Source organism: Diceros bicornis, chromosome 2, assembly GCF_020826845.1.
Source record: "Diceros bicornis minor isolate mBicDic1 chromosome 2, mDicBic1.mat.cur, whole genome shotgun sequence".
NCBI lineage: Eukaryota > Metazoa > Chordata > Mammalia > Perissodactyla > Rhinocerotidae > Diceros > Diceros bicornis.
The window spans coordinates 42,763,004-42,775,619 of NC_080741.1; the positions used below are offsets into that span (position 1 = coordinate 42,763,004).

Genomic DNA, 12,616 nt, shown 5'->3' on the forward strand with positions numbered 1-12,616 from the left:
TCATAGTTCTCTCCACATTTCATCTCATCCTATAGTCTTTTAGTCTGCGTGCTCATCCCTTATGACTTTCTATGCCTCTTCATTGACACTCTGCATTATTACGCCCTAATGAAAACACAAAATGCTCTCAGACATTGTGTCCTGGCTGTTAGTAAAATTTACATGACATCTTCATGCTAACTTTTGTTTCCTTTGCTCTGCTGTATTTTTCCATAGGTTCCTTGCTAACTTTTTCTGTTAGTCGTTCTTGAATGAGGAAATGCTATCCACACCCTGTTGTTTGCCAATATCTAGCATCCTCCAATCATTTTCCCTCTGCGAGCTTAAGATAGGAGGTTTTTCCTATTCTCATTTTCTTGCTCTATGTTTCTTTAACAGATGTCTAAGAACCGAGCCACAGTACTGAATATGCATATGTTGAATGAATGGATGAATGAATGGAAAACAACAAACCACTGTAGATTTCTACATGGTTTTTGTAGTCTCTGCCCCCAGGGCTTTACATTTCATGACCACAACTCCTAGGATGCAACATGGCGCCATGGCTAGTTCTTCTGTCCACCCACCTGGATGCTTGGGGGAGATCCATTTTCTAAGTGGCCATACAACGTGGCAGGATTAAGGGGGTTGGGAGTAAGGCTTATCTTTGGATGCTTAAAAAGCTCCACCACTGCACTAGAAGGCTCAGATGTTGTGTTTTTGTTTGGCGTTTGTTTCGTTTTGTTTTATGGTGAGCATTTATCTTACATTCTAGACCAGGGTGTGATGTTGGGAGACTATTGGGAGGAGGGTCAACAATTATTCTGTGTACTTAGAAGAAGGAGAGAATGGATGGGTCTCCAAATGCACTTTTTTCCAGTTCATTTCCATCGGCCTTGTACTTAGTGAAAATTTTCCCAAACCATTTACTGGCAACAAGCTGACTTCCATTACTTTTTAGGTATGTAGGTTTTCACCTTTTTCAGTATTTTCCCACACAATTTTGGTGGAAAATTTGGAGAGGTTGTAGAGAGATGTTTGCCAAATACCATTTGAAAATGGAAATCTACTAATTAATTTTTTGTTGATCGCAACTTCAGGATTGCAGGAGGCTGCTATTTTAGTTTCCTCTGACGTTTCATTTTTAGTTGCACTCATTAGTGAAACTTGTTTCCTTGGGTAAATTTGCCCTCTGTCTAGCATGCTAGGTCCTAATTATTCTTAAAAGATGTGTTTAGAATTTTGCCACATTGAGAAGCTACCAATTCTCTATAACTAATAATCTGTAAATATTCCTTTATTTGATGTGTTTATGCCTTGCCACAGAAAGAATTTAAAGTGGTTTACATAAATATAAACATGAGAAAATAAAATAAAAATATAAGGGAAAACCAGGATAGGAAAGATAAAATGAAGCCAGAAGTAATGGTAGTTCACACAATGGATGCGATGAGGTCCTAATCATGGGCTAGAGATACCAAAAATTTGGCTCCGAGCTTTCTAGAAGATAAGAGAAAGAGAATGATGTGAACAGTTTTCTGAGTCATGGAAGCCACGTTAGAACAATAAACCCATTCCTTAAAGGATGCTGCTCCTGGAGCTGAAAACCAAGAGAAATTTATCCTGTGGGTCCTTGTGGAGAGAATGCAGAATATGGCACCCTCCACAATAAACTACTCCAGGTGAACATGCACTTTTTGGAGGCTGCTTCTCACAGTGTCACTCAGTGTGGACCAATACATCACAGCAGTACACAATACATCAGGTCGGGTCTGAGGGGCCAAAATACACTGAGCTCTGTGGGTCTGAGTTGCTACAGGATTAAGTTCGGGGATATGAAGAGGAGCGAGTGGCTGCCTCCCCAAACCCTGGTTCATGAGTGTTGTGCAGCTCCGAATTCAAGGGGGTGCTCTCTGACAAGTGCTTGCAAGACCATGCATGTTGAGGGTAATATGACATCCCCCATCCTGTGAACATTGAGGCACCGACAGATCCACCTACCTCTGAGGTGTGCCAAGAGAATATCCCCAAACAAGCCCATAAATCTACTCAAATTGTATTTGAACTTCCTCCAGTACACAGACCAAAGGGTGATAATTCCCGCGTCCACCTCCCAGTTCTTCACCATTGGTTTTCAAATGAAACCCGTCCTTAAACAAAAAATTAAAGAGAAGACAGTTATATGGTGGAAAGTGGAACTGCTCTAGTTGAGACAAGGCTGTCCTCCCCCCACGCCCCTTGCTGCCTGCTCCACAGCAGCCTGAGCAAGTACAAATAATAATCTGGAAACAGTTTAGAGCAGGGGTGACCAATACCCCCTCAACAGAAGAAAAATTTTAGTCAAGTGTCTGTCAAGTGATTCCTCTTGAGCATGATAATCACGGGGTGTGCCCTCCAGGATAAACTGGTTGCAGAGAACAGGTCTAGAAAACAATCAGGTATTTGCTGAATAACAGTGTTTCTCAAACATTTGTGTGTCATAGGCCCTTTTGAGAACCTGATGAATATGAAGTCTTCTCCTCAGTGAGGGGGGACAAATGTGCATAAACGCAAGCACGCAGTTTTGCATTCAGTGTCAGGGAGTTTTGGGAGCTGGCTTAAAAGCCCTGCTGTGTAGGAATTTTTACCAGGAGTCTGTTGGATATTAAGGATCAGCCACCAAAAATGATGACTTTAGTTTTGTAATAGTTAACTTGTAGCCCTTCTTTGGGGCAGATATTAAATAGCAGGCTACCTATCAGTTAAGGCTTTACCTATTTGTGGCAATCAGACCATGTTAACTCCATGAAGAAGATGTTGAGTTCTCTATTCCATATGGCAGGGACCCGAACCCAGCTCACTCAAAACAGATAGAAAGTCATTAGGAACCAATGAAAAGAAGGGGATCTGGAATACCTCAGTCCCCCTACCCCAGCCCCTGCCTTGAACGTCATCACTTGTTTGTTCTGGAGATTCTCTGCTGATCCAGACCCTCATGCTGGCATTTGAGGTCCAGGTTCAGAATCACCATCAAAATCCAAGGGTCATGTAACTTAGTCTACATCCAATTCCTATCCAGAGTCAAAGAAAAAAACAAAGATGGAACCCACCCTTAATGCTATTTTATTCCTAACATATTCTCCACAAAGTGATAGACCAATTGCAGTCAGCATGAAAATAATTGTGTCTTAAATGCCTGTTCCTCATGTAAATATTGATCTGAGGAGTCCAGACTAGTGATTTTGCAGATATTTTATATGAGATTGCATAATTCTGGGGAACAAGTGGCTCCCCTTTCAACAAATGGCATGGTCTAATTCTGTCAGATAGGAGATTATAAAGAGAAAAAAAAAACAAGGAAGGGCAGAGCCCATCAGTCAGAGGGAATTTTGGTTCCAGGAGAGGGAGATGTGCCCCAAATTAGATTAAGGTTTTATTTGTTTGTTTTTAAATCAATTATATAAGATGAAGAACTCAGAAAACAGCCTGGGATCCATACTAGGACAACTGACCTGTAATTATAAATGCTAAAAATAAGCCTTCTAGATGAAATCCAGGTGCTAAGTTTCCATAACCTCCCTCACCAAATTCATCCCCAGGAGCTGGTCCCCATATCTATCTTCTGTGCAGTTCCACTGGCCAAATTAGGACCTTCCACATGGAGGGGTTCTTCTTGAGGCAGGAAGAAATATATTATAATCTTAAATTCAATCATATTTCAGGTGATGTCTTCCCATTTCTACCATGTTAAGTTGATCAAGGATTTGGTGTGTATTTTTGTGTGTGTGACTGTTCTTATCACACCAGTTAGAAGAAAAAAAAATGCTTTATTCGCCAGGGGACAGCATGTGAATAAAACTAGTTTTAGGTTAATGGCAATACATTGCGAGAGGAGAAACCTCTACCTGAAGGCGCCAGAGACAGGACTTTCCGAGTCCTCAGAAGAAGCAGGTCAGCAGTAGAGTCAGCCAGCCCCAAGGCTCACCCTGCTTTTCTCCAGCTTCAGGACAACTATGCCAAGGGATTTGCAAGTAAAACCACCTACATTTGCCACATACAGTGCCCCTAGGATTAGTTAACCTGTAAGTCGGGGCTTTTCTCTGAAGTTCACTAGAATATCTAAAAGCCAGCTGGAGAAACTCTTGTTCTTAGGTCAGGTTCAGTATCTTTTATCAACAGGTGTGGGGAGAGCCACCAGGACACTAGGATGTGTTCAACGAAGGCTGACGTGTAACATTTGAAAGTAATCCTTTAGCTGGGCTCTTTCTAAAAAGGTGGAGAAAATGCAGAGCCTCCCTTCTCTCCCTCAAAGGACCTGGCAGATGAAAGACAGGCTCTGTGAAAAAGTGTTTCTAGGACTGAGGTTGCTTACTCTAGACTACATTGACATTGCTCCCTGCAAACATGTGGAGAATTTTGATGAGAAAGATGGTGAGGCGGGATAGGAGAAAAATTGCTTTAATTTAAGGCAGGCAGGATTTCAAGGTGCATAAAGATAGCACACTTGGGTAACTGAAGGTGAGAACAGTCCTCTGAGGAAATCTGAGGGTATCCATCTCTAGAAAGCTTCTAGAAAAAGTATCTTTTCACTCATTTAAACTTTGTGAAACAAGAGATTAAATCCTTTGCCTCTCGGCTTCTCTCCCTACTCAGTGGTTCTGCTATCTGTTCTCCTTTTAATGAGCATGGTTTAATTTGGAGCATCTAGTCTTGTATTGGAAGAATGAAAAGAGCTTGGCCTTCAGGGTAAGACCCTCTTCAGCTCAGCCACGCACTAGTCACATGACCTTGGACAGCCTGTTGAACCTCAGTGTCCTCATGGATATAGAGAGAAATACTGGGACACTTGAATGAGATTCTGTGTGTCCAGTGCCCAGGGCAGTACTCGCCCACTCGGAGGCACCCAGCAATGAGAACTCTTCCTTCCCTGACCTCTCACATCCCCCTCACCTCCATTTATTTCTATCTCTGTGTTTCTCAAACTTGAGAATTCACAGATTCCTCAAGGATTTTTCAGAGGACCTCTCGTTTTAGAAAGGCTGCATTGAAATTTAAATACTGTCAATTTAAGAAACTTCTTAGCATCACCGTAAACATAAATGCAAACATAAGAATGGAGATCACATGGCAACACTCCGCTGCAAGGTGGTTGCCCCGGTAAGCCAGAATATGCTTTTTTTCAGGTGATCAATGAAATGAAAACCAAAATTTAAAGATTATTATAAAAAACTTGCAGACCACTAAGAATATATTTGCAGACTCTTGTTTAAGAAAGTGTGCTAGCTGATCTTAGTGAGTATTCCATCACTAGGTGTTTAAAAATACACATTCTTATTTAGCCAGGGTCTCCAAGTTCCACACAGTACATTTAAATGTGCAAGGAAAATGCTTGTTCTTCTGTAACTGCCTTAAACTTCCGTATCAGCCTGTCCACTCTGAATAGCCAGGAATGTAAACTAGCTGATCCAAGAAACACTTAGCCTTTTGTGATTTAAACAATTTTCTTTCCATTTAGAACTGTTTTTCTAAATATATAATCAGTCGTCCAACTCCTCCACTCTCTCCACCTTCGCCATCTTGGGGAGTAGATGAGGAACTTCTAGTGTCCACATGGCTGCAAGGACATCTTAGAGCTGAGCAGTGTCCTCTGGGTCCTGGCAGGTCTCCCCAGTGACGGGGCCCCTGTTCATGGAGTCATTTCCCACCCCACATGCACCTCCTACCAGTGTCTGGGGCCTGAGCACCTGTGGTCTGTTCCCTGTGTACTCAGTCAGAACCCAGTGTCTCTTCCTCTGGCTCCACGTTGGCTGTCACTTTCATCAGCTCCCTGGCACCAGCTGTCCAGCCCCAGGCCAGCTACTTCATTGCCCCCAAAGGGAGCCCCTGGTAAGCTCACCTTCCAGCACCTTCAGTGCTCTTCCATGGGCCCACTTCTGGATGCCCTCTGTGTCACACAGGACCCTGGGGAGATCTGGAGCCCCCTCAGGCCTCCCTCTGAAACCTTTCATCGGGGCCCGATTGGACTCTGATAGAGCTGCCCCGTATTATTGGGGGCTAAAGGGTCAGAGGCCACAGGCAGTCTGTGAGGCTCCCTATCCCTGGGTCTCAATGGAGGAACAAGCTAAATCCAGCTTTTGAACGAGGAGTTTTAGTCTCTAGAAATCCTTTCTCTCCACAAAATCTGACTTTCTAGACTATTACCACGCTAAAGAGGTCATAGAGTGAGCTGATCAGTGCTCTTTGGGTTCCGATCTATACTCTTCTTCCCTAGGGCAGAGTGCTCATGCTCAGCTTGAGAAAATGAAGATGCAACGGAATGCAATTTTAGTGGGAACTGAAAAACATTACTTCCTCTTTTCAAAATACTTGTCCTTAAGGCAGTGGACAGTGTCCAGTGGGCAGGCAATTCCGATTTTCAACAGATTACTTAAAATGTTTTATGCCCAGATACACATATTGCTAGTAGTTATCCAGCTTGCCCATAAGGAATTCCATTCTATGGTTTTTTTTTTTCAAGTCACAAAAGTTTCTCAGAATTCTCCACTGACTTCATAATCTTCTCAGTAGTCTGTTTGAGTCACTGTCCAACACACTGGGTGTGTTTGGTGTTCGGGTGAAGTTGTTTTAATATCCAAGGTCCTGTTGAAGTAGGAGAGCATATTCTTCAGGCTGGAGATTCAGCAGCATCCTCATCTTCTCTAAATGCTGAGTCCAGGTTCCCGACAGGCTCTGAACACCAACCTCCCTTCTCCCCCTTCCTCTGATTTCAACTGGAATTTTCCCATTCCCTATCCAAGTAACATGTGCCTATCTACTGTTGTCTTACTAGGAAGTAGCAATGTTTCTTAGCCTTTTCGGGGCATGGAGCCCCTGTGAAAATCTGATGAAAGTCAGTAACCCTCTCCCTAGAAAAGTGTGCATGTAAACCAAAATTTGCAAACAATATCATGGGTCTACAGAGGCCCATCCACAGATTGTGTGTTAGCTAAGACCCTAACTTAGCATTTATTTTTCCTGCTGTCATGGAGACTGACATTAAAATCAGGACATGGGGAAAATGTATAAGTTTATAGTACAGGCAGGGATTGCTTAACCCTTTGCAGACTGAACACACATACCTATTTTTCTTTGGCGATGTAAATATTTGTTAATCTGCTTGATAAATATTACATGGCCAAATATTACCAAGTTATATTTGAAGCTCTGGTGGCTTTTGATAATGATACCTCCATCCATGTTCATGATGTCATATCTCCTAGGTGTCAGATCCCTGTGCATATGATTACAGAGTCTTTGTTGAACTCTAGGACCATCATTTAGCATTAATACAATCCTCAATGCTCAAATATAACTTGAGGCATATCCTGATAATCTTTAGGATTCCATTCCTTAAGATTCTGCTCAGGTATCACCTATTCCAATTTCCCTTCCCTGACAGCCTCCACTTCAACCAACTAGGTTGAGGGCTCCTCCTCTGAGTCTCATCACACCCTCACATGTGTGTACGTTGTACCCCAGTGTGGTACAGCTATCTGGTTATACGTTCCTCTCTTCACCACACCATGAATGCTGCCAGAGCAGGCATGATGTCACTCTCACCTCCGAGCTCCAGTGGCCAGCACAGGGCCCAGCCCATAGTAGGTATTCAATACATGTTTGCTGAATGTAGACTGAATCACCACTGACTAATTCTTCATAAGCTCTCACGTGATAAAGAAATAGACAAGCCAAAGCTAAAGAAAAGGGAACTGCAGGGGCCAGCCCCGTGGCTTAGCGGTTAAGTGCGCGTGCTCCGCTACTGGGGGCCCGGGTTCGGATCCCGGGCGCGCACCGATGCACCGCTTGTCCAGCCATGCTGAGGCAGCGTCCCACATACAGCAACTAGAGGGATGTGCAACTATGACATACAACTATCTACTAGGGCTTTGGGGAGAAAAGGGGGAAAATAAAGGAGGAAGATTGGCAATAGATGTTAGCTCAGGGCTGGTCTTCCTCAGCAAAAAGAGGAGGATTGGCATGGATGTTAGCTCAGGGCTGATCTTCCTCACATAAATAAATAAATAAATAAGAAGAGGGAACTGCAGTTGAGATGAATTGATAATTCAGTGTGTTAAATCTGTTGAGTGAGATGCTAAGAGAAAGTTACCAGGTGTGAGTTTGTAGCCAGCTGACTTCCTGGCTAATGCAGTGCATACCACAACAATAGCAGCAAAACTTCTTGATAGATAAAGCTCACTTCCTTAGGCTGATGCTTAGCCCTCTGCAGTCTGACCCAGGCCTGTTTTCTCCATCCTTTCAAGCTCCCCACTTTTTCCACTTCTAAGCCTCATTCGCCTAACTATGCCAAGGAGTTTCATGCACCCCAGGTCTTATTGGTCCTGCTGCTTCCTCATCAAGAATGCCTGACCTCATGTCTACATATTAAAATTTTCCTCATCTTCGAAGAATCTGCTAAGAGGCCATTCTTCCTGTATCCCTAGACAAAGGAATTCCTCCATCTCAAGGACATTGGGAGCACTAGTGACATCTCCTGCGGCCCTCATCATTGATTCTTGCTCAGAACCAGAAAAGATAGTTATTCCCAATGGACCCTTTTTCTTTTATTAATCCAGTGATGTTTTTTTTCATTTCTAACATCTGTTTCCTTCTAATCACCTTTATATAGACAGCTGTCTTTAGCATTTGTCCAATTAAAAACTGTATCAAGCAAATTTGATCATATCAAAGCGCAAACATCATAAAGAATGAAAGAATCTGTCGCACATCTTTTTAGCAGAGCAAGATGGTCCAGATTCTTGTTGCAAAATGTTGTGTGATGAAGCCCTTCCTGTTAAATAACTAACTGAATGAAAACACCATATTTTCCTTTGTCCTTATAAATACATTGTTTACTCATCAATTCTTGAGTTTGAGAAAATTCATCTAGGACACTATCATCTAAAGACCCTTAGTCTGAGATTTTACTTATACAATCAATTTCACCATCATTGTTAGTCTAGAAAGCTGCTCTCCTTCTCTTTGAGTTCATTGTCTGAGTCATCTAATAATTGTGAATTGTTGTTCTCTGTCAGTTTTCTTCTCTTTGCCATTATGAAAAATTTTGAATTCTCAACTGTGTGCAATGAAAGCTAAAAGCAGATTCAAAATGATTATGACTTATTTCACTATTGAATCATCCTTCTAGGCAATTCCATCCTTCTCTTTTATTATTTAAGTGTCTTTTAGCATAAGTGGGAATAATTGATGAGTAATGATGAAAAATAATTCTCAAGATGATGAAATTGCAAAATATTTCAAAAGAAAGGAAAAATAAGATCACAGAGATCCCGTGATGTATCTTAGATTTATAAAAGGGTCCAATGAACCCATATAGTAATTGAAAAATAGAATGAGTTTTATTTTATTTAAAAAATGAGTGAATTTTCTCTTTGTTCCTTGGAAGCCCTTCAAGAAAGAATAAAATCCATGAAATATCAAGCCTTATAAATAGAACAACTCAAAGAGGAAACTCAAAAACTAAAATTGGGTCTAATGGACCATGATGGTATGCCAAGATTCCATACACATCCATCCAACTTAAGGCCAAGAAGAGTGAGAATTCCAATCTCCATGTCTTCCTGGAGTTCCCCAGGCCTGGTCAGGGCTCTACTCATAGAAGGAGCTTAGGAGATATTCACCAAATGGATAGTAGGAGCCGGAGATGTAATTATTAAGCTGGAACTGTAATTATCAAGGGAATGTCACATGGTATTCCTTACATATGTGCAAGGATCTTGCACCATCTCAAAATCTTTGCACTTTGCCTAGAATACTGTTCTTCCCTCTCTCCCTTTTAGCCAGGTAACTGCAACACTGAATCTCAACTCGAACATCACTTCCACAAGGAAGCTTTCCCTAACTCCCAGCCCCTCCCATCAAGTGCCCCTTAATGAGCTGTCAGAGCCTCCCTCTATCCCTGCTTCTCTGCGCTTACCACCGTGACAGTTAGTGTGTAAGGTTTTAGTATGTCTCCTCCACTAGGAGGCCAGCCAGGGCTGCCGACCAGATTTGCCCAGCCTTGCATCATCAGCACCAGCACAGTGCTGCACGTGCTGGGCACTCGTCAGTATTTTGTGAATGAAAAACACTGAAGGAATTCAAACACTTTTCTAAGTACAGATGCTCACCTCCCTGAACCTTTAACAAAGAGTTAAGATGCATGTGTTTGAGAAAATAAAAGTAAAAAGTCAAAGCCCGTTTGTAGAGAAAGCAGATCAGGTAAGAGAGCTTTATTTTCCTGGACAATCTTTTACCGGGGTGGGGGGGGGGACGTTATGGGGAAGAATAAGCAACACGACTAGAGCAGAGGAGTCCTCAGCTCATGGTTCTGGCTTTCATGTAGGTGTCAGGCGATTTATCAGAGACTGACGTCAGCAGTGAGGCTCAGCACCCCCGGACCGGCGCAGACACCACGGAGGAGAAACTGAGAAACAGGTTGTACGAGTTAGCAGTGAAAATGAGTGAGAAGGAGACTTCGTCAGGGGAGGATCAGGAGTCCGAGCCCAAGACAGAGTCAGAGAACCAGAAGGAAAGTCTGTCTTCTGAAGACAACAACCAGAGTGTGCAGGAAGAGCTGAAGAAGGTAAGGGCCCTGAACCACCTGCAGACAGCTCGGTTCCTGCAGCTGGGGTGTGGGGAAAGGTTCTATATTTGCCCAGAGAGGTACTGGGCCCCCAAAGGGCTCTCTGTGAAATGCCCATCCCTGTGCACTTGGGAGAGCCCAAGAAAACCCTTCTTGATTAGTGCTGAGAAGTTTAATCAGGAACCCAGCACCACGTGTCCTGTGAAGTCTCCCAAGACCTCTTGTCTCCTTCTACTAACTGTCCTTCATCAAGACAGCCCTTCTGTTTCGAGTCTGTAATTTAGTGCCCATGATCTCTCTCCTTGGTAAAGAGTAGTGTTATTTCGCGTCCCCCTCCCTGAGGAATTTGCCTGTGGGCTGAGATCACGTAGCCATCCCTCTTTTAGTCAATGATGAAGCTTCACTCCATAGTATAAAGTCTTTGTGTTAAAAGTGGCCTTCTGGACTATTTATCTCTGCAGTTTTCAGATTTTTTGTTTGTTTATCTTAGCCTCAGAATCCTTTTTCAAACAAGCCTTACATGGAATCCCAGTGTTTTAAACAGATAAAAGCACAGCTACCCTTAGGGTCCCCAAAGCCCCAGCCACTTCTCTTCAGTCCCGTGCCCCACCTCCCCTCCTCCTAAGCCAGCCCCTGAGTTCCAAGGGACATTGTTTGAAAACCGCAGAAGACAGACCCAACCCCTGCAGAAAGGGATCCCAGACTCCCCACCTCCCAGTCAGTGCTCTGCCCACCATCCTCCAGCGTGTCTTCAGCTTTCCAAGCACATTCATGCTAGACTTGGCCACTTTAGAGTCAGGAGATCCCTGCTGCCTCCAGTGGAAGGGGAAAAAGCTAACATTTGTTGAGTGTCTCCTATGTGCCTGGTGCTCTGCATGTTAGTTCATTTAATAACCCTTTGAGGTAGATGCAGCCCCTTTTTGCAGTTGAGGAAACTGAGGCTGAGTCATGAAGCAACTTACCCAAGGACCACAGCTAGTAAGTTTCAGAGCAAGTTCACAAACCTACTTGGCCTCAAATCGCAGGCTCCTTCCTTTACAACAAGCTGCCTCTTTTGTAACTCTGATAAGATCTTGTCTGGTAACATCTAGATTTCTTTGCCCTTGTGATCAGTTCTTCCCCTATTCTGAGAGTATGCTACATAAGCTAACAAGTTGCTGATAATCCATGTGTATGAGTGAAAGAGCCCCCTTCACCTGCTCAGCAGCCAGCCTGGGTACGATAGAGGAGCCAGGCCAACGTGGGGATGACCACAGGTGGTCAAGAACAGACCCGGGGGGAGTGGGGACTGTCCTCCATGGCTGAGGCCCTGAACTTTCAACACCTCAGATTCTACCTTTCATTCATTCCATTCCCATCCTACCCTCCATAACCATCGAGTTCTCACTCATCAATCTGCCAGGTCCTCTGCCTGTGGACAGTGTACACACCTTTCCCCTGGCATGTCTGTGGGTTGGGGAGTGGAGCTTGGCCTTCACAGGCAGCCCCTCCCTGGGATGTGGGCTCCAACCCATTGTTTCCTCAATGGTGATGGCTCTGATCCTCTCTGTTACTTGAACCAATGCCCCATTACAGTCACATTTGTCTGCTAGAGCTGAGAGCCAAATGGTAACTGAAGAATATCACATTATTTCTTACAATGGCTCTGCGTCCTACTGGCTTTGCTGCCTGATGATCTGAAGGCTCCAAAAACTCATGCTGTACCAGTGGCATGCCAGACCACGATGAGTCATGCACTCCCACCCCTCATGAGCCTGCAGGCCTCGCCTCTGGAGGCGCAGCCACCAATCTGCGCTGTGCTCTCCTGGGCAGAATGTGAACAGGGAAAGGAGGATCCACTGGGAGAAATTCCTAGGCACTTGGCTAAGCCCCCATCCTGCCTCGTGCTCTTGCTGAGTGGGAAATTAGGAGAGTTGCTTTTATTCCGACTCTCAAATGTGTCCGTTTCTCAAAGTTTAAGTCTTTCCCCTAGCCTACTATGAATCAACAAATTAAATATCAATCAGATATCACTTGCTGTATGTAAAAAACCATACA

The 12,616-nt window shown here is 43.7% G+C and overlaps 1 protein-coding gene across 3 annotated transcripts in view; it reads left to right on the forward strand.

Annotated features, from left to right (window-relative positions):
- Positions 1–12,616, forward strand: part of MYRIP (myosin VIIA and Rab interacting protein) — a 347,012-nt gene that overhangs the window by 297,966 nt on the left and 36,430 nt on the right. For all 3 annotated transcript variants that reach the window (XM_058555496.1, XM_058555498.1, XM_058555497.1), the window contains exon 11: positions 10,340–10,579. In XM_058555496.1, the coding sequence (XP_058411479.1) occupies positions 10,340–10,579 (240 nt within the window). The remainder of the gene's footprint in view (positions 1–10,339; positions 10,580–12,616) is intronic.